This window comes from Varroa destructor, unplaced genomic scaffold (genome assembly GCF_002443255.2).
Source record: "Varroa destructor unplaced genomic scaffold, Vdes_3.0 BEIS01000006.1, whole genome shotgun sequence".
Classification (NCBI taxonomy): domain Eukaryota; kingdom Metazoa; phylum Arthropoda; class Arachnida; order Mesostigmata; family Varroidae; genus Varroa; species Varroa destructor.
The window spans coordinates 16,554,340-16,575,096 of NW_019211459.1; the positions used below are offsets into that span (position 1 = coordinate 16,554,340).

The 20,757-nt window shown below is 39.0% G+C and overlaps 3 protein-coding genes across 10 annotated transcripts; 2 read left to right on the plus strand and 1 right to left on the minus strand.

Annotated features, from left to right (window-relative positions):
- The first annotated feature begins 378 nt into the window (after positions 1 to 378).
- On the plus strand, positions 379 to 5,818 carry LOC111253258 (uncharacterized). Of its 2 annotated transcripts, none has more exons than XM_022812409.2 (6): positions 379 to 1,223; positions 2,112 to 2,267; positions 2,865 to 3,075; positions 3,352 to 3,752; positions 4,171 to 4,308; positions 4,903 to 5,818. In XM_022812409.2, the coding sequence occupies exons 1-6, from the start codon at positions 1,107 to 1,109 to the stop codon at positions 5,260 to 5,262; spliced, it is 1,383 nt and encodes a 460-aa protein (XP_022668144.1). In that variant the 5' UTR covers positions 379 to 1,106; the 3' UTR covers positions 5,263 to 5,818. The 2 variants fall into 2 exon arrangements, with proteins under 2 accessions (XP_022668144.1, XP_086849298.1); XM_086993172.1 differs by lacking the exon at positions 379 to 1,223 and adding an exon at positions 1,265 to 1,402.
- Positions 5,819 to 6,054: 236 nt separating this feature from the next.
- Positions 6,055 to 9,423, minus strand: ND-SGDH (NADH dehydrogenase (ubiquinone) SGDH subunit). The gene is made up of 4 exons (XM_022812410.2): positions 9,033 to 9,423; positions 8,037 to 8,287; positions 7,687 to 7,809; positions 6,055 to 7,116 (listed from the first exon to the last, which is right to left on the minus strand). Exons 1-4 carry the CDS (start codon positions 9,094 to 9,096, stop codon positions 6,985 to 6,987), a joined length of 570 nt encoding a protein of 189 aa, XP_022668145.1. The 5' UTR covers positions 9,097 to 9,423; the 3' UTR covers positions 6,055 to 6,984.
- Positions 9,424 to 9,525: 102 nt separating this feature from the next.
- Dbp73D (putative ATP-dependent RNA helicase Dbp73D) lies at positions 9,526 to 18,041 on the plus strand. Of its 7 annotated transcripts, none has more exons than XM_022812355.2 (16): positions 9,526 to 9,647; positions 9,971 to 10,064; positions 10,222 to 10,253; positions 10,406 to 10,919; positions 11,137 to 11,252; positions 11,473 to 11,580; positions 12,053 to 12,102; positions 12,444 to 12,595; positions 12,878 to 12,993; positions 13,237 to 13,420; positions 14,481 to 14,586; positions 14,708 to 14,849; positions 15,378 to 15,600; positions 15,842 to 16,196; positions 17,207 to 17,402; positions 17,723 to 18,041. In XM_022812355.2, the coding sequence occupies exons 3-16, from the start codon at positions 10,240 to 10,242 to the stop codon at positions 17,850 to 17,852; spliced, it is 2,406 nt and encodes an 801-aa protein (XP_022668090.1). In that variant the 5' UTR covers positions 9,526 to 9,647; positions 9,971 to 10,064; positions 10,222 to 10,239; the 3' UTR covers positions 17,853 to 18,041. The 7 variants fall into 7 exon arrangements, with proteins under 7 accessions (XP_022668090.1, XP_086849274.1, XP_086849273.1 ...); XM_022812356.2 differs by having other exon boundaries at positions 9,531 to 9,642; XM_086993145.1 differs by lacking the exon at positions 9,526 to 9,647 and adding an exon at positions 9,702 to 9,720.
- Positions 18,042 to 20,757: the final 2,716 nt, after the last annotated feature.

The following is a 20,757-nucleotide window of genomic DNA, read 5'->3' on the forward strand; positions in this document are numbered from 1 at the left end:
TACACGGTTCTTCTTTAATATTGTTCACTTACCGATTATACCTGTTACCTCATAACAGTTGTTTTCTGCAATGCCAAATATGAAAGTCTTCCGCAATGAATCGGAAAGGCCTGTGGCCATGAAAGGCCTACAATCACACTTTGTGCACAGGACAGTTTTTTGACGTTCCACATCACAATGTTCTGCGTGTCGAGTTGTGTTTTACATAACGCGATTCGAGCTATGCGTTTTCTCTGACCGGTCCCCATTGAGCACCTGAACGTCTACTACAGTGATATTATGTCATGATTCACATTTATCATCGAAAATTTCTACAATAAGCGTTTTATTGTTATCATAAAGCTCTTTTCGATATGGCTATGTTTAAAAAAAATTATCTATTAGTACAGTGCTTACGGAAGCCGACGCTCACGAGCTGGATTGGCCTATTAATAATAAATATACTATTTTAAGATTTACTGAATCAATTTACGTCGCTTTCTTGATCGCCGTCATATGCAGCACATATGTTAGAATCACACGCTCTACCACTGACGATCTCGGACAGCATGCCGCCGTTCGGCGATCGAAACGCACACACCATTGCTGTCACATTAATACAAGTTGGGGGCATGAAACATACGTTGACTCGCAGTTCGTGAATCAATCGAATCGTAACCGGCTATTGGACGGTGACCGTGTCGATGGACTAAGTGAGGGAGAGAAGTTGCATTGGAGGTAATGTCATATTTCTTCGAGGATCGTCAATACCGACAGGTGAAGTAGCTGTTAGCCTAATACCTCCTGCGATCAACGGTGGCGGCGTCGATAGACGTCTGCAATGAAGGCGCCACTGTCATCAGCTCTCATCCCACAGGCCAGTCGGCGATGACCAACAGAGTTCCTCAGTTGATAAGACCTTGCCTAGTCGAAAACATTAAATCTTATACTAGTCAGACTATCGCAGGGTACCCACGCAGACACTAGCGACACTGTACTCTAACGAGATAGCAGTATTCTTGGGTCGAGAAAGATTACTGCGATTTTGTCCGTCCGACGTTTTTGTGGAGTTCGACAGTTCCGGCTGGTCCGTTTCGAGTGGAGCTAATTCGTAGTTTCTCGTTGAAATGGATACGCTGGCACAAGAAAATCCAGATTTTTTCGACCCAATCCCGTTGCATCCTCTTCTGCGCCATCGGCGTTGTCACGAAAAAGCCATGTTCGAGGAGAATGTGCGAAGAAAGGTGCGTCTGAACAAAAACAACAACCTCGAACTATTCTGTATATCCATATATCTTTAGTGTAGCTCATGCTGGTGATCTTTCAGCATTGCCTCGGTAGCCAATGTCTGTTATGCCCATAATTTGGCGGCAGTTGACTATTTTTGGTTCTACTCTTCTCTAAATTGGTTCAACTATGCAAAGTCTGTAGAAAGGATGACATTTTATTTTCCATTTTATTGGTAAACAATTATGAAAGTATGTTAGTGAAATATTCTACAGGTGAAGCGAAAATAATTTTAATTAATGATTTCTTGAATTTTATTCAATTAAGATTGACTACAGTTGTGAATAATTGATCAATTTTATTAATTTGATTCTAACGAAAGGACGTCCAGAACGTCTAGGTAGAACTTAGGAATACCATGGTACACCGTGTTTGTTGTCCGTATGCATCGAGAGTTTTTTGGTTGATTTGACCAAACCAGTTGCTCCAGTTATTGGCCCAATCAACATTTTCAGAGACGTCACACTACTAATAATCGAGTGGTCAAAACGATCATATGTACGTTATATAACGAACGCCATTTGCCAGTTTGAAAACCTTGATTTTACATTCATCAGAGTATAATAGGATAATGACATTTAATGAAAATAAGAGTAAGTGAATAAGAGAATACTTTCAGATTATCAGGAGATTTTGTAAGTGAACATTTTTGCACCTAGATTAGATTACTAACTACGCGACCTTCTCGTACCCGTCCGCCCCCCGCCGAATGAAACCCTGGTTTTATATTAGCACAGGCATTGAGAATTTGATGGGGTGTCCTGTAATGATGTTGAGTAAAATACGCCAGTTTTCTCACTGTCGATTAAAAGTATTGCGTTGTCTTCCGCCGTTTCGAATAACAGGCGATACAGCTCGTAACATTGATCAAGCCTGAAATCATCTTGTACACAACAAAGGATAACCCCGGAGCTGTCTACTATATGGAGTTGAGCATGAATAAAAAGCCCAACATTGGAAAGAACGGATGGGTTTATCATTTTCGAAGCAAAGTTGTAGCGGTAAGGATTCCATTCAACTCTATTCTGAAATCACCATGGTTTGTTGTAGCTGACTAGGTGATTCATTAATTTTCATTTTACTGCTTAACACCTCGTAAGCAGCTACGAAAGCTATTCATAAATCTATTTTATTGTCTATTTTCCAATAATATAGTCGCATAATTAGCGAACCGCTCGCTAGTGGCTTTTTTCTACAAAATAGTTTTTTTTCCTTTATTTCTTTCGAGTTCCACCGTTTCTCCGGTATCGAAGCTTCCGCTCTCTTATAGCTAACTTTTGGTTTTTAATGTAGGAATGAAAAATTGCACTTGTATACGAAAATGGTTCTTGCCTAAAATAAAATCTCCCAACAAATAATTTGTCCTAACAGAATTCTAAAGTTGAAACGTTCTCGGCAGGTGTTACACTCCGTTATGCTGATGTCATGATGCACTCATTTAATTCAGATGCAGAATCTCCTTAAAATCCAATGTTTCGGTTGAATGTGTAGCATTTGGATAAGAATATTGCGTGTGAAATGTGTATTGTTTTTTAAAAGGGCTTCTTAAGAAGCCACTACTATACATAACTATGTGTTTTATGTATGTTTCTTATTAGATACTAAATCTATCATTCGAACACCGGGTTCGGGTCGGATTTCTTCTTACGGACAATACCATGCAAATTGCCTTGATTGATCAAGAGTTTCGTTGGCAATCGAAAGGGCAAATACGTGGTGCAGCTTTCGATTTAGAAAGATCCCATCTCATGGTCTACAGCCGCACTTTAAATGCTCTTTTTTGGCCATTCCCGAGCGAGCAGTGTGACGGTAAGGTAACTTAAATTTAGTAACACCATGTTTATATCGTGCCTACATATTCCATCTTGGGCATCCCAATGCAGCAGGCTCGTCAATATAAACAATACGTAATAACACATTCTAGTTTGCAACCCCGCGTTGACGCAACGTTTGAACATACGACTAGCTTTCTTTAGGGAGCGATGCGCGCTCGGTGGCGCTGCTCAAATGAACTAAGTTAGCAATCGTCGATGCGAGTTAAAGTAATTCACCAACCAGAACTACCCGGTATTTCACCTTCAATAGACGCCGATGCTCAGACCGACGAAAAAAAATGGGACGTACAAATGTGCAACGTGAATATCCGTCAGCAAATCACCGTTTTACGCGGACTGCCCGAAATGGAGTTACAGGCACTCAAGGACGAACTTGTCATCTTGTTTCGCCGGCACGGAGTGCTTTTCCTCGAATACAAACAACTGAAACCTCTGCTACCTAGCCATGCGGGGTCGAATCGTTTATATATAGACAAATACGAACGTTATCATGGCTGTATAGCTCATCGTCACACATCGCATCTAGGTAGGGATCAGAACGACGGACGTACAAACGAAACCCGCGATTGGTCTGACCGAATGAGGCCTCATGATGAAGATTCAGCCATCGGTTCAACTTTTTCGGACTCCACTGAAATGCCTCCGCTACAGGTTCGTATTAGGTAGCAAATGGGCGTTTTTTCCATTTTATTTGTTACTCGTTTTTTTTGTATAATAATGTTAGCTTGAGTGTTATTTGTCGCAGCGAGGCAGATAATTGCTGTAGATATTTTCAAAATACAACTTATATTTAGGATATATATAAAAAAAAGCATACACATTTTTGTCGATTTTTGTGAATCATCAGTCGGATCAGAATTCTTAATTTCTGTCTGAATTATGCTGTAAGCTACAGCAGTTTTTACAACGGTCCACATAAAATTGACAAAAAGCTTTTGTACTTTACCGTGTCACTGCATTGTCTATCGTCACATTTAATAATATCGACAATTTGTCGGTAATAATAAATACATATCGACAAAATTGGCCTTCAACTCACTCACCCATCATGTACCCGTTTATATTGCAGGGAATACACTGGAGTCCAGACATGACGTACTTCGAGTCTATTAACGATCTCAATGCTTTTAAACCAAACAGAACGAAAGTCGTCTTGAGAGGCCATTGCCATAGTAAGGATCAGAAAAGGCTATATGATAGAAAGACGGTAAGGATCATCACAGCTTCACTGTAATAACAACATATCATTGCGTTATTATCAAGCTATACGTACAAATACACTTTTCAAAGGCAGAAATACTGCGCACAAAATGTGTGTGTTTAATGAGCATTACCATAAAAAGAAATTGGTTAGCATTAATTTAAGGTTAAAGTTTTAATGCTCTACGGATCTTTAACGTTCTGCCAAAAGCCAATAGATTATAGAAGGAAGGTATTCTTAGTTTGCAAAAGCATTTTTATTTTACTGGTGTCAACCTGGGTTTCTACTGATCTGTATTACAGATTTGTTACGTACTCAGGCCGGGTTTCCCTCGACCTATAAGCATCATCTTCAAACTTTCAAATTTTGGCTATTTTGTCGCGCTATTCGTTCCATTACTGTTCGTTTCCTTTGTGACCTTGTTTGGGATATCTGCAAAGAATTATAGGGCACATTATGCTAACGAGTTTATGAATTGTTTCAGTATACGAAGAACTACTGCATTGAAAGCATTGTCACTGGAATTAAATGCTAGCTTTATCGTTTTATCCAAAGTCTTGATCGTGGTTCAGTGTTTGAATGAATGTCTTTCACTTGCAGAATAATGACGAGGTGAAGCGAGTGATAGCCCTCTATGGTGACATTGTTTATAAGCTCACACCAAGTACCTGCGTGCCCCTCACGTCGATAAAGGTGCCGATTGATCTGGTCGAGCCATTCCAGCTGATGTTCCTGAGTCGAATCGTGGTTGTGTACAACAACCGAACAATCGCTGGCTATATGAACTCGTCAACGCCGGTCAAAGTTCGCAAGGGGGAGTTTCTCCTAGCAGGTTATGGTATCGTCGTGGACAATGACGGCATCTTCAGAATCAAAATGTCGTTGCCGAAGTCATACGAAAATGAAGAGAGAGACCCCTATCAACACCCGCCATCACCCTTTTTGCCAATTCAAACGTAGTGCGTTATCTCTGTCGACATGCTTTGGCGGCACTTTATTAAAAGTTAAACTAAAAACATCGAATAGAGAAAAAAAAAACAAAAAACTTGGGACAAAAATGAGCAAAAAATCTGAGTCAATGTTTTCTTAATTTTTTTTAACTCTTGGCACCATATAAGTGCAGCGATATTTTAAACCAATATATGTATATGTATATATATATATATATATATATATATATATATATATATATATACACATATATACATATATCTGTCACAATAATATATAAGTATACACATACAGTATATAGATGAATGAGCACATATTTAGATATTTAAGGTAATGTATTTACTATTATGCAAATATATTTATATAAATATACTCCAAAGCGGAATTAGTCTTATTTTTACAAACTTAATACACAATCACTTCGGATTTTTAAAAGCTATTGTGAGTGTGATTGCACACATGTGATTCCGCTACATTAAGATGTTGTCGAGCTGCAATTTATCGGCCTCAATGAGCGTATTCTGGCAAAAATAAAAGGTGGTGTACTTTATACACTCACAATGCACATGCTCTGTCCTTTTTTTATTCTTTATTAGTTACCTGTGTATGGAATCAGCCGTGTCCGCTGCTGGGCGACATAGCTGCCAACGATTAAGATAAGTCCAGAATATCACACTTGATATATGGAACACAGTATGAGACTGTAGATGTTCAATACCTGTTTACACACATCAGATCGTTGTCTAATATGGGCCACTATAGTAACGGTAGCCACTCTCTAAACGATGGCTATATCCTGAATAGTGAAATGAATTGCTGTTTATTTAAATCTAACCAATTTGACACACAAGCTGCCATGTGTCGGATTAATATCTTGTAGAAAAAAGTTCTGTTAGGATATCTCTGTTTTTATTTGTACACAAATGTACAGATTTACAAAAACACGAAGCGTTAGAATTGGAAAACATAAAACATTCTGCATTACCTGAATCGCCATGCCGGAAATAATTTTGTGTTGCACTTCCGCATATAGGTTAACTAATTGCGAATGACGACCAGCTCATAACTTTCTAGCTTCCGAAGGAATTATTACGTCTCCTTTTACTCATCATGTACATCATACATTGCCATCGAATATTTTTCGTGCGTACTTCCTATGCGTAATTACAATGTGCATAGTCAGTTGGCCATACCATGTGTACCTGCCTGTTATCCGTGAGGTATAACTTCTAGACGTCTATATAGCTTACTGTAGTGAACACAAATAAGGAACGTTAACTTACATATGAAATGCATGAAGATGATGAAAATGCAAAAAAACAACAAGAGATAGATTGAAGACGATAATTTTAAGAATAGGAAACACATTTTTTCATTACGTTGTTCTATAACAGAGCCCGGTCCTTTTTATTTAAAGTGACAGCCATACATCATATAGAGAATGGATAAGTTTTAGTCAATGCACATCCGATAACACATTCTTTTGCATTTTTTACGTCAACCTAAAACACAGTGGTCAAAACGATATTGTCCCTTCTTCGAACACGAACCGCCTCTCCTTGTTCCATTGGCTTCAATCTAAACTCAATTTATCTCACTTTTCTCTTCTAAAACTATCGATTTCAAGTGTTTAGCTCTTAAGAGCATCGATGTTAGTTTACGCTCTCCCTTCTTTAGCTTGTTTCCCTCCATGAGCTAATATAGTGTCGTGATTCGCTTTGTCTTTCGCGCTTAGTCGACACGGCCATAACCTTCTTTCAAATTCTCACGTTCATAGACCTTAACTTGGGTGTACTTATACGCGTCAGTGGGTATGTAGAAGTTACCCATGTAATCACCGCGTTGTTTCTGCAGCAGGTTTACCTGAAGCAAAAATCCTGAGATATTATTGATGATCATTTACCGCATAATCGCAAAAAAACACGTTAAAATCTAAAGTCATATTTAGAATCACCGGGCTCGTACCGAGTACTAACTATTGCTATGTCCGCTCTGGGCAAAAACAAGTAATATATTATTTACGGTCTTCAAAATATACGATTACAACAAGGAGACCACTAGTTAACCCTAACATGGATATCGAAATTTCATTTATACAGACCATATCAATAAGCTGTACAAGATTCGCTTTTTTAGAATCTGCCGAATGTGACTCCGTTCACAAATGCTAACACTATTAGATTAGTGGCAAAAATTTGAATGGGCGGCCAGAAAACGTGTTCAACAAACTTTTGGTTATAATATGATAGTATTACCTTTGAATTACGCAGTTGCCATACGTTACGTATGTATGAGACACGTGGAGATTTATGGAATTTGCTTTAGAACACTTTTCAGTTTCTAGCATTACGTGTTACGTTAAAACGTCGCTCATTATCGCTTACAAACGGAGAACATCAAGCCGATTCTTCAGATGTTCCGTTTAGCACTAACCTTAGCTTCGATTCTTCTCATTTGTGTCTTTTCAAACTCTTGCTGAAGATGGTGCATAGCTCTCTCATAGTTAGCCTGATGATCACTATAAACGTACTTGGCAAGCCAGCGAGTAATCGGGTGCTAAAAATCATATCAAAGAAAAACGACTTCATTTCGTTTAAAACCCGTGTCTAGAAAGGAATTACTGATATAACATATTTTTTCTGCCTTAAATCTTGATTCATCTATTCAAAAATCGATTTCCGTGACAACAGATTGCACTCTACGGCGCTAACGGGATTAACAGGCACAGGCAAATATCACCTCGTGAATATTTAGAGCTAGTAAGTCGAGATTGCTTTTCTTACGCTGTAATACTCGTAATACTCAGGTACATAACCCTCGGGGGTTTCAGCCAGTTCCGCAGGGCCGATAAAGATGTTGACGAGATGGATGAATACGAATACGGGTATGGCAGCGCCCCAAAAGTACAAATGCAGCTCGTCTTTGCATTTATGCCACGACCATTTCGATGGCGTAATTTCCATTATGCGATGGTGGTCGCTACAAAAACGGGTCGAGTGCCGCTGCACAAGGTCACTTGTACTACTTTTGCCATCTATCAATAATACCGAAAAAATACAAAGCGTCAACAAGGTTTAAGCTAATGGCTACGTAAATTCGAACGTTGAGCGTATTGCATAGCTGGTCAATAGTAGCTGCACTACTACTATTAATAATAATAATACAATTATTATCATGAAACGAACGAATTAATAAGATGTCAGTGTCAAGATTGCGTATATAAACCTGTATGATCTGACCAAATTTCGTGTTATAATAATTATTGGTTGTAAATGGACTCATGTTTTGTACGTATGTATGATAAAATATAATTTATGGACCACATTTAAGCCAGAAATATTGCGATTTTGAAACAGTGACACCGTCACAAACCACTAATTTACTCACTGTGCTATTACCGAAAAACTTCTTAGGAACTATGCATCTTTAAACAATTTGTTTATTGCTAAAAGAACATGAACGTTCTTTTCAATCCTGCATCCTGGGTGACGCTGTTTTGCTAAAAATCATGTATATGATAGAAGAATGTTCATTTTACACAGTATCTATTATGTCCAATTTTCTCATTACATACTACATAGCACGCAGGCAATCAGTTGGAATTCAAGCTGGCGTTCCGCCTCATACATAACGAAAAAAACACGAGTATTCACCGTCGTTTGTAAATGCAGCAAAGAAAAAAGGACATAATATTTAAAGGCACAGCATAAGGCAAATATAATAATAGGAAAGATTACACACTTTGGTACCTAACGTATCCGTTCAAAAAAGGTACACACTATTTAGGGCGACGCGAACTATCGGCCTGGTGGTTGCGGCAAGAAGGCGACTAAAAACTGCCATTGTCCCTTGAGCTAGATGATCACACTGAATTCATGAGCAACGAAAATCCGCGACAACAGCGTGTCTTGCGCATACAGCGCTCCGATAAATATTTCACAAAGACTCTAGCAGGAGTCGTAGTGTTAGCTGACCCTCTATAACACATTCGCCGTTCAGGACACGACGACCCGTTTTGTTTTGATCATCTCTCTGTTCTATGCTAAAAGGTCGCTGTATAACCCAAGCAGGCAGAAGGAAAGACTGGTAGATGGCAACACTTGACAAGAAAATGTATGAACCTCTGTGTATATGTGCAGTCATAAAGTACAAACAATAAAATAAACAGGTCTACGAAAGTCGTTTGGACAATATCTTTGGGGAATAAGTCTGCTATAAAAGTAATAATCTGCTTTGGTAAATGGCAACCGTGGAGTCGCCAAATACCCCAGATGATTCGCGATGTTTAGCAGACCATCTCCCTCTACTTGGTTTGTGTGTCAATACAGCAGATGATTACAGCGCACGTGTTTAAGGAGTAGAGCGAGCCATTTAAGACTAAACAGACCTGTAAAGTTTGTATATCTATTTTTTTAAATGTAAATACCGTTCTTTGTTTATTGTTTTACGCTTAAAACTCATCTTTATGTGAGTAACTGCAGGTGTGATTCCGGTAGCTACTAAGGGTTTGAAAGATGTGAAAATATTTCATTATATTATTATAATGTAGCTGTTTCAACAATTACTGAAATACTTAGTGATCTACAAAATTTAAAAAAAAACAAAAAACGGTAAACTTACACCTATTTGTAATGAGAGTTGCGTCGAATGTATATTAGTATAAAAATCTTGAAAAATGAAAGATTGCCATAAACTTGGTGTTATATGATGATTTCAGCTCTCAAAACTGACGGAGTCTATAATAGAAAATAGGTGTTCTGCGGCGGATTTTACTTGATGAGAAATCAAAAAAGCTGATATAGCTTAATAAGGTAATTTCGCCAAACGTAAAGCAGAAATAAACATATTTTTTTTATATCAATAGCATCTATTAGTTACTCTAGTTCGATATACTAAACAGTGTTTTAGAAAAATTAGAAAATTGCACTTGCGTTAGGGTTTAACTTGGTCCGCGTTCTCTCATTACAGATCACAGACAAATTTCAGATGGCGTTTGCAAAGTAAGTGAATTCTCGATTTCAACGTTATTATAAGGTATTTATTGCTAACCTGTTTATACTATAGAGTTTTAGAGCAGCTTCTAGGTAAAAACGTTTAGATTATTTCAAGGCATAACAGTGATAGCTAAAATATAGTGTCGTTTGTTATGCAGAGTCGCAACAGACGTCTCACCAGGCGTGGCCGAACGTCGAGTAAAAGAATTACTGGCGAAGGCACAGCGTCGAGCAGCTGGTCTGGATATCCCAAGTAGCCCAACCCGCTGCAGGGCAAGTAGTTCGGGATCCAGTGGTGATAGGGATGCTGAGGTTGAAGTCGTGAAGGTTAAAGAACCAAGATCAAAACAACTTATTAAAGCTTCCCTTAGCAGCGGCTCTGACTCGGATTCAGATGAGGATGTCAAACCCAATATCGTGAAGTCATCGGGCGTTGTTTCACAAGAGTTAGCTGTACTAATCAGAACCCCTAAACGGTCTCCGAGCAGCGACTCCAGTTCAGAATCCGAGCTAAAGCGAAAGCCGGAACTGAGAATTACAAGAATGAGTTTTCGAAACCCGTCCGAAACACCTAAAACCAAGGCTTCTAGTAGCAAGCCTATTCGAAAGCGAAAACGGAACTCGATTTTACCCGTAACAATCATAAACCCTTGGAAACGGAAAGCCCCTGAGGTGAAGTGTAGGGATATATCCTAAAGAAAGAAAAACATCATTCTTTACTTTCCGTTATGCTTTCATTCGTCAATCATCGCCGCGCTAGATGACACGATCTTTTGTTCAGAGCTACTCGTGTTGCGTTTTTTTATGAATTTGCTATGCTGTCATGCAAAATTTATAATGTTTACTTGATCACAACCGTTAAATATATAAACACTATTTATTTTTACAGCCGTTGGATACTAGCTCCGATCAAGAATGTCCGGTTAAAGCTTCGAAGATGGAAATAAGCTTTAAGGAGGTTTCGTCTTCTGAATCAGAGGACGAAAGGCCTCTACGGCCAGTACCGTACGTACTGCAGATAATTTCAACTTTTTATTCCCTGGTGTATCTTGCTAAATTAGGCCGCAATGCGTTAAACGATCGGATCTGTAGGCGCATAATTGGCGCTAAGAGATATGAATAAGAACCATATTTAGTCAGAAACGTTTGGACGCGCAGTTCTCTTTCATTTTTCGTACTGTAAGTTGTCTGTAATTGAAATTTCTAGAATATAAATGAATTGCAGGATACTTCAGAAGAAATCATCTTCAGATGGTTCAAAAAAACTACCGAAATCGTCTTCGTCTTCGAGTGATAGTTCCAGTAGTGAAGAAAGTGATAACGACAATGAGCAGTAAGCGATCTTTTAGTGTTAGGAAAAAACTACAGATATATGTATAATCTAGCTTTGGTCGATAAGAACAAAGATGATAATCTATATGCACAGGTACAATTGTATTAAATCGTGTTGTTTTAATTTCTCTGTTGGGCATTGATGTGCGAAATACCGCTCGCGTGCCAATTATGATATAAATAGTAATAATAATTAACGTCTTATATACGTAATACGTAATATATTTGTAGATAAGTTTCCTTAGTCGAATAAAGCTGTACTTGGTTTTTTGAACAGTTGAATACTAGAAATTTTCTAGAACAGCTTTAGCTGCTTAGAGGTATACTTTTGGTTGCTACACAGATTTTACATTTGCTCCTTTTTGACTTTAACACTAAAGATATTTAATTATATGCTTTTAATGGCATGTTAAAATAGTGACGTCTCATCTAAGATTCATCATTTATTTTCGCATTTTTGTACATTTTTTTAGGGATGTTCAACCAAAGGTTGCACCTAACGAAACTGCTTCGGAGGGAGCGGGTAGGTCAACATCAAAACTAGTGGCATTTCATTATTCGGTCACAAGAATTTTTATGTCATAACCCACATTTCGATAAGTACAATATATGCCCTCTATAGGCATCCTACAATATTCGACACTGGATAACAATTTACTTGATTTGAATGAAGGTGTCTGCTTTCTTTGTTCCGGCTTTTATTTTCCTAGAGGCTCACCCTCTATCTTCTAAAACTTCTTGATTACAATTGTTGAACCACGAATATTGATGAATTGTTCTACTTATGCCATCCTGTTATTGGTTACCTATTAATTGAGAAACTGTGTGTAGCTCTAGTTCATTTGATGATTTCGATTGCCGCAGATACTAAGAAACCTGCAAGTGATGAAACAGAAGTAGTCGCGGACACGGAATACTTCCAGACGTTGGGAACTGCCGAGGTTGGCAAAAAAAAAGCTCCAGTAGTGGCTGCAGTTCCCAAGTGGGTGCAAAGAGCTGTGCGCGTATCAGCAAAGGTTTGTCCTTGTCTAGCACGATCATTACCTTGTCGTGGATCTGTTTCTTCACCGCGAATAGAATTAGAACATTTCAGAGCGTTAACTAAGCAGTAGAGGTTATGCGCTGGATGCGTTCGATATGTTAAAATAGTTTTCTTACGAAGGTTCTTATGAAGGCACAATGTATCTCAAACCAAAGTGTGAAATTACTACTTTCCTCTTGATAAATATGATGATAAATATTAGTGTTTGCTGTTTGAGTCAAATGAGTTGAAGCTTATTCTGTGTATAATTATAAAGGTGGAATCACTCGGTGATCTTGAAGATGAAGTGGAGCTCCTTGGAACGAACTTGGTGGCCGCCCTAAGACAAAATGGAATCCAAGGCCTATTTCCTATTCAAAAACAGGTTATCAGGTATTGATGCGAATCCTTGTTTTATGAAGCTATGCTGCTGTTCTGTAATTAGTATTATTAAAATTAGTGAAAAATGTGTTCATTTTTATATCCATTCACACAGATATAATTGCAGGCCAAAATTTACAGTTTATTGCTTATTGATTGATAGAACTTCTAGCCGTACGTGAAACACATCAGTGGCCTAACTATTGGTGGATAACTGAGAAGACGCTTTAAAATGACGATGTTTTTTGCTTTCAGATCTCTCTTGGATAAACGAGTTATTCGAATGGGATGTCCTCCGAGGGATATTTGCGTCGCGGCTCCTACTGGAAGTGGCAAAACACTGGCCTTTATTCTGCCCTTAATTCGGTTGCTTGAGAATAAACTGGAAAAACTAGTACGAGCCGTTATTCTTTTGCCAACGGCTGAATTAGTTAAACAGGTATGAGATATATCTGTACTCGTCATTTTCAAGTTATGCGGACACCAAATGTGTATATATATATATATATATAATCAAGTGTTGATATATATATATATATATACATATCAATATTTAAATTTCGAACGGGTCAACATAAAATTAAAAAATAAAAATGTAATTTCTTCTTTTACAGTGGATGTTTTAAAGTAACCGCCGTTCCGATTAATACACTGTTTGTAAGGGTGCGTTACTTGTTCACAAACTTCAGCAAATACTTAAATAGGTGTTTGTGGCGCATTTTTGCTTAAATGAAGCCTTGAGATATTCCAGTGTTGTCATTTTTGACGTGAAGTATTCCTGCAAGGGAATTTGTTAGCGTCAGTTCTTGGAAACGGGCAAACTATTCTATAGAGTCTCTTCGTCGAACCCGTTTTTTCAGAACATTCTTATCAAAATTATTCGCAGTCCTCTAAATACTATTCGGAAAATTGCTGTTTTCGCTGTCGGTCATGTTTATAGATGGCATGAGCCGTTGTTAGAAAGAAACGTTTCTATTCACAACGCTACAAGATGCTATGGGAGGTTAATTTGCTGATACCAAGTTGGTGACTCAATCGTTTGACAGATTTTCTGGATGTCTCGTGATAGCTTTCCAGTGCTCTTTCTCGGCTGGAATTTCATGTCCTTGATCTTCTGGAATGTTGTCTTTAAACCATCCGTTTCAAATTTATTAACTTCAATTAATTGTAACTTGCGTAGAGGTTTCTGAAACTTCTTGCGTTATTGTCTCTATACTTCTGATACATACTTTCAGTAGAATTTTAGATTCATACAGAATTATTCAAAAGCGACTTTTGGCCTATTTTCAATTAACTGCACCCTGAAAGGAAATTACATTTAGAAAGTTATGACCTGTTATACAGGATACATAATGTTTTAAGACAATTATGGTATATATATTTAATTGTTATTAAGATATATGAAAATGTGGATCTTAAATTGCGATTCAATTGAGATCAAATTTCACGACAATTCATCTAAATGAATTACGTAATTATGTTATGATTTCCAATTCAAGGTGTTCGATGTGTTCAGCACTTTTGCTGAAGGTACAAACGTACGGGCTGCTATGCTAGCCGGTTACAAAAGCCGCTTGGAGGAGGAGAAGCTTCTTCTTAAAAAAGGTTTGTGCTTACTTCCATATTTAGCTTGTGTATCTGTATAATGGTGCTGTACAACGATTACTAAAAAAAAAACTGTAGTAGTTATTTTGGGTGGTTAAATGTTGTTTGTCACGCATTACAGGACACTCGTTGGTGGATGTAGTTGTGGCCACTCCGGCAAAATTTCTCCAACATCTTCGTGCGACGCGCAACTTCAGCGTGCAACAGCTTGAAATGTTGATACTCGATGAGGCTGATCGGATGGTCGATATGATACAATACGGGCATGTTGACGCGAGAATATATACTCGCGAAGTCTATTACTTCAAGTTTTGTCAAGGGAAGCTTTAAATTGAAGCGTGTCTGGCAAAACCATAGTAAACTAGAGCTTTAAATATTTCATTTTCCAAACCATAGTAAGCATCCGACACGTTGCGCTGTGATTGCTGGTTTGAGGAAGAAAGACTAGTCGTTATTAATTCATGTGACTCATTTCGATGTCTCTTTAACCGTTGATCGATCGTAGCTTGTTATTGAAAAGTAAAACCATTACTGAAGAATGCATTTCAAATACATTTTTTTTATAATAATTTGTTCCCAGTTCGACACTGTTTTTGGGCAGCGCTAGTAAGCTGATTCACTCACGGAGCCATATTTGTCTCTGTGATAATTCCGTATTGAAATCTTAAGGATACGCCAGTGAAACATTCTTATTCTAAGATTTTTTGTTAGAGAAGTTGCTTCAAGTGCTAAGCATACTGAAACCTTTATACTAACCATCGAAAGTCTTCCTCTCTTTCTGTTTGCCGTAGACTTATCCAGGAGATTGAAGATGCTGTGTTTACAAAAAGACCGGACGGAAGCAACCTAAGTGTGTGCAGATGCAGCGGAATAACAATTGGTCGACCAAGGCCAGGTGCTATTAATTGTTGCCTCTTCGACGCTAGCCATACGCCTTTACGAAAGCTTCTGTACTCTGCAACACTGATGTCTGACCCGGAGAAGCTCAAACACCTCAACTTGTTCTATCCGAAGGCATGTCTTGAAGATTTGCATTTTGTGCAGTCGGTAATATGTCGTCGATGTTTGTTCAGGCGAAAAATGGCTGTTGCTCGTTTTAACTCGCTTGCTTAAATCCATCTACACATCTATTAATTTCTTGCCAATTCCTGTTCATTTGTTCATTTAATCGCTTATAGCACAGAGCTAGAGTGTAAGATGTACCTAATTCTAAACAGGCCATTGTGCCAGTCTAATGAATTCCATTGTTGAGCAGGTATTCCATGCGTCCCACATTCATGAGCGCATTCTACAAAACGCTGCCACCGCTGATGACACTAGTCAGGAGCGGCAACCTGTAAAGCCAATAGTCATGTCGCAGTTGGCATTGACTTTGCCTGATAAGCTTGAGGAACGGTGGATGGCATGCGATCTCCAGACGCGTCCGCTCCTTGTTTGGTGGCTAGCGACACGAAAGGCTCATAGTCACATGCTGGTCTTCACTCGAACCCGTGAAGAATGCCATCGATTGCGCGTTGTTATTGAGCACATGGGAGATTGCCGTGTCATTGATCTATCAGCGGATATGAAAAAGCGTAAAAGACATAAGGCACTTCAGGATTTCGATAACGGTATGCTCGTGGATGGACGATGACTAGTAGGGATTAAACTAAGTAGGACTCAGTTCTGGGGATTTAGGTAGTCTGCATTTACAAGAGGCGAACACAAGAGGAGAGGTGTTAGTGTGGCAGCCTTCATTACCTTGATAGTTTATGGTTTTCACTTTTATTCGTATTGTCTTACATAGGACACGTTTAGGACGTTTAGTGCTGTGTAGAGTTTCTAAGATTTGTCGTTTGTTTTTTTAAGTTTTTATCTATTTATTAATTATTAGTTTCAATTTTGTTATAGTACGCACATTTCTATAAAATGTTCTAAGTATTGCGTAATATCCGCTTAATATCAAAAAGTTAGTTTTAGCTATCGGTAGGTTGAGTGTGACACAGTGTTAATTTGTATATTAGATTATGTCCGCTGCTGTCCACCGCCTTCTGTCTCGAAATTTTCGTGCATGTATGAATATAGCTCTCACTATCTTGTCTGTATTCCAAAAAGTTCGATGATTGCAACGGGTTTCTAAAAAGTCTCGACACTTTCTGTTTGTCCTTCACCGAGATCAGAGGCTGCTGAATCAGCCGAGGGCCGAAAGAGGTGCTTGTCTGATACGGACATCCGATAGCTATTTCATGTAGCATGCTCACACAAGCGACCCTTTTGCGCAGAATGATTGTCAGATGAGCCTATATGGCTTAGTAACAGAGTTCTTTCCCCACGTGCAAAACAGGTAGCCTCGGTTATTTCAGCAACGTTTTAACATTGGCAAAGACGAAGGATATCTCAAATTAAATACTAAGCATATTAGTCTAACGAAACGACACAGTGTAGATAACATAGTACCGAACCAGCTTTCTAATTGTAGGAGACTGTGCACCATGTGCAAACGAACGAAAGCAGTCAGAACCCCAGTCAGCAAGTAGATGCTTTTATTTAATTAAATCCTTCACCAGCTGGTCCCATATTTTGCTGTTACCCGCTGGGCCAGATGCATCTGTAACAAGTATTCAATGTCTTTACATTACAGGTTTATATGACGTACTTATCTGCACAGCTTTATTAGCTCGTGGAATGGATTTAGCGAACGTTGAGCATGTTCTACTGTACCATAGTCCACGCTCAGCCGAAGAGTACGTGCATACAGTTGGTCGAACGGCGCGGGCTAATCGTCATGGCATCTCAATAGTACTCATCAATGAGCAGGAAGAGCGTCGCCTCAAAAAGTACATAGTTAATACAGTCTTTTCACTTTGCATATATTGTTGATTTTCTTGTTGAGCCTCAATAAGTAGCAAACGATGTTACTGATCAAGTCGGTAAGGGCATTATTAAGATTACTATTATTACTGGCGCGCGCGCAAATGTAACAAAAAGCGGTAACGCGGTCCTGTTTTTCTGATTCTTAATTAACGCTATATTTCAGCATGTGCTTCGCTCTTTGAGAGTTCCAATCGTGCTTGCTTGTGTTTTATCGGTCACATTTTTAAATGTACCATGTGTAACTTTTTCACCTTAAGAGTCACGTTTGCTTGTATCTTTGTAGGACACTTAAGGTTATCGCTAACTCAAAGATTAAATCATATCTCTGGAACGCCGAAGAGCTGACGGAGTTCTACGGGCGCTATCAGCAAGCACTAGCCCTAGCCAAGAAGGAACTTCTCCGAAAGTCGTAGTCGAACGACAGCTCTGTAAATCACGTTTAATTTGCGGAAAGTCTGCAGGGTGCAACGACTACACTTAATCTTGCAAAAACATAAATCATGTTCTACCGTTCTATGCAGAGGGAAAGGGGCAAAAGATTTGTAAATTTGTAAATGTGAACTCTATAAATAAAGTTCGATATGTATGATATTTTTTACGAATATATGTTTCTGCATGTAAAACTGTAGAATGTCAATTTTCGAATTTGGGTGAAATGGGCCAGAGGTAAAGATACAGGCGTGAACCTGCTCAACGTCGCTGGATTTACGCTTTCGATATGATCTATCTCCTTTTAAAACCAGGGACTAGTTAATTAGATATCCTAGTTGGGTTTTTGGTCCAGTCAGCTGTTTCAGCGCAGTTAAAATGCAGGACTCATTTTTTTTAATTAAAATAATTCCATCATGTAAAGTTTTGGTAATAAATTTAAATGGTCATGTTATATCCTGAACAAATAACATCAAATGAGTCCGATGGAAACGGTTTCCGTTGTAGAATGTGAAAATTTTCTAAAGAGATGATCTATTTTAGAAGTTCTACATCGAGGGTGTCTAACGAAGGCATCCCTTAGCATAATGAAACATCGCTGCGGACCAAAAGCATGGTTTCGTAAGCAATATAATCTTGAAAAGGAAATAAAACTTCGTACGGTTGTCCCGTTTTCAGCTGTCGCGGCGTAGACACACTTCGTTTGATGTGAGGAGTCACCCGTCTGAAGTAATGCCAAACGGCTTACGTACCGGACGTAAAACACGAAAAAAACATCAAGCTATTCAGTTTCTCAATAATTCTATAAAGAGCCTCATATCATGTGTACAAGAAATCATGATAGGTATTGAACAAAAATGCTCTGAGCTTTCGTCATTGTCAAGGAGCTAATGTGTGCTTACTAAAAATTACATTTTTCATAGTATACGATAATATAAAATGTCATTTATCTCTGCACAGGGCTTATAGATACATTTCCCTCCGGGTATAGGAAAAGGCTCTCCAGCGTACGTTCGGTGCTGGGAACCGCACCGCGTTGTCCATGCGACTTAGACCAGCCAGCGCTAATGTTTCCATATCTCCTTTTCAATTATTTACGCAGATCGGTCCGTAAAGTTTTCATATATAAAGGCAAGGTTCATAATCCCAATGTTCGTTATATCCCTCCCCAACCAGCTTCTTGCCACTTCTAGCCTATATTTAGCAAATACACTTAGAAAGTGCCTTCCACGCTGTGAATATATGTTCGACGATTTCTTCTGTAGACTTGCAGCACACTTTTAAAACGCTGCTTTTTACGCTGTCTATGCTCTTAAGATTTGTCGAACAAGACTAGCTGCACTTGTAGGATGTTCAGTGCAAACTAATGAATGAAAATAATTAATTTGATCTCAATTCACTGAGTTTTATAGCGTCTTATTTATCACAGGCTCAAAACCATCGCTTGTACTCATACATGTATGTTTAGGTTCTTCGTATGAATATCTGATTTCAATTTCATTATTGAGACATAATAAATATAATAAATAAACAGTCTGCACGAGAAATAACGTAATGTACCTATGTAAGCCTCCCGTGGAGCTATTTTTGACCTCAGTTGTTACTGGAACTTCACGAGGCGCTTTTACGGATATGAGAAGCACACATCTATACGAAGACACGCATTCGTGAGCACAGAAAATATGAAAGTGAACATTTTGAAATTAATTGCTGTGTGTTTGGTACCGGTTGTACGCCTCAACTTGAAGCGTCCGTCCGGATAATATTGCCGACGCGGTTTCGTTGTCGAATACGTTGTCGTCTTGTTGTAGTTGTAAACGAAACGTAGCACGTTTCAGCAGCCGGCTAACATATATATATATATATAAACTGCTCAATGTTCCTTTGTTACCTTTAGCTATCTCCTCATTGGTTCGTTCGTCAAATGTTATATTTTACCAGTTTTTTTTGTATTAGCAACGGGACAAGCAATTGCAGTGGTAACAGTAAAGGTAGTGGTAGCAATCTAATGGCTTGTTCACAGCTAATTTCTTAACTCGCGTTTGTCTTCATTATTCTTAATATTCGAGTTGTTACAATATAACGAATGCCAACAGTAATACTGTGCACGATGCTTATGCCGTGTTGAAATATACCAAACGCTCAAGTTTTCGACAGTTACAGCTGTTGCTGCTGCTGCTATGCTTGTGCACAAGTCATATTGCCTTAAAGTAGCCGATGCAGAGGTAGATAGCCTGTGGCAAGTACAGCCGCGGCTGTTCACCATTGGCAACAAAGTCTAATTGGTGTTTGCTGTCGCTTCTAACGGAACATCGCCTCTGTCACCACCGGGGCCGCTATAGGCCATAGCAGCCGGTAATAGCAAATGGCAGTGAGCGACCGTGTAGCAGCGGCGGCAAGCGTTCTTATTCGCGTTTGCATCGCGTCAGTGCGCGCGTCCGTTAGAAGCGAGCTATATTATCTGCAGCTACGAAAGTAAAAGCGATCAAGTAGCAGCGGTTGTGGCAGGGGGTCGCTTTAACTAGGCTAAAGGGAGGCGGGGACCTTTTGGAAGTATTTTGAAAGCTGCTACGTGATTCTCAAAGGCTGACTGTAAAGTTGCCGCCGGCGCAGCAGCTGTTGCCATTGCTACCACTAGTCTTAGCTCCACTTCTGCCCCTCTGTCTTGCCGGGATCTACCTGACGAATTGAAAGGTATGTTCATAGGAATTAAAGGTTTGTTATTGTTGTAGTTGCTATTGGTCAGGTCTTTGTTAAATGTAGCTGCTAAGCTCACTGGCCCGTTGCGTGGCACGGACCTTCATGCTTGCCGGCGTTTGCACAATGGAGACGTCTATGACGATGCTGGGGCAAGAGCGCAACCCCGCCGTAGTGAGTGACTGACAGTGT

Bases quoted from the DNA above. Each gene is read 5' to 3' on its own strand.
- ND-SGDH (XM_022812410.2), bottom strand. From the start codon at position 9,096: ATGGCAGTTTTTAGTCGCCTTCTTGCCGCAACCACCAGGCCGATAGTT. The intron at 7,810-8,036 runs GTAAGAAAAGCA...TATGATTTTTAG, and splicing joins AGTATTACGAGTATTACAGC to CACCCGATTACTCGCTGGCT. The intron at 7,117-7,686 runs GTTAGTGCTAAA...TTTTTGCTTCAG, and splicing joins TGAGAAGAATCGAAGCTAAG to GTAAACCTGCTGCAGAAACA.
- LOC111253258 (XM_022812409.2), top strand. From the start codon at position 1,107: ATGGATACGCTGGCACAAGAAAATCCAGATTTTTTCGACCCAATCCCG. The intron at 1,224-2,111 runs GTGCGTCTGAAC...TTCGAATAACAG, and splicing joins AGGAGAATGTGCGAAGAAAG to GCGATACAGCTCGTAACATT. The intron at 3,753-4,170 runs GTTCGTATTAGG...TTTATATTGCAG, and splicing joins CTGAAATGCCTCCGCTACAG to GGAATACACTGGAGTCCAGA.
- Dbp73D (XM_022812355.2), top strand. The intron at 14,587-14,707 runs GTTTGTGCTTAC...CACGCATTACAG, and splicing joins GAAGCTTCTTCTTAAAAAAG to GACACTCGTTGGTGGATGTA. The intron at 14,850-15,377 runs GCATGTTGACGC...TGTTTGCCGTAG, and splicing joins GTCGATATGATACAATACGG to ACTTATCCAGGAGATTGAAG.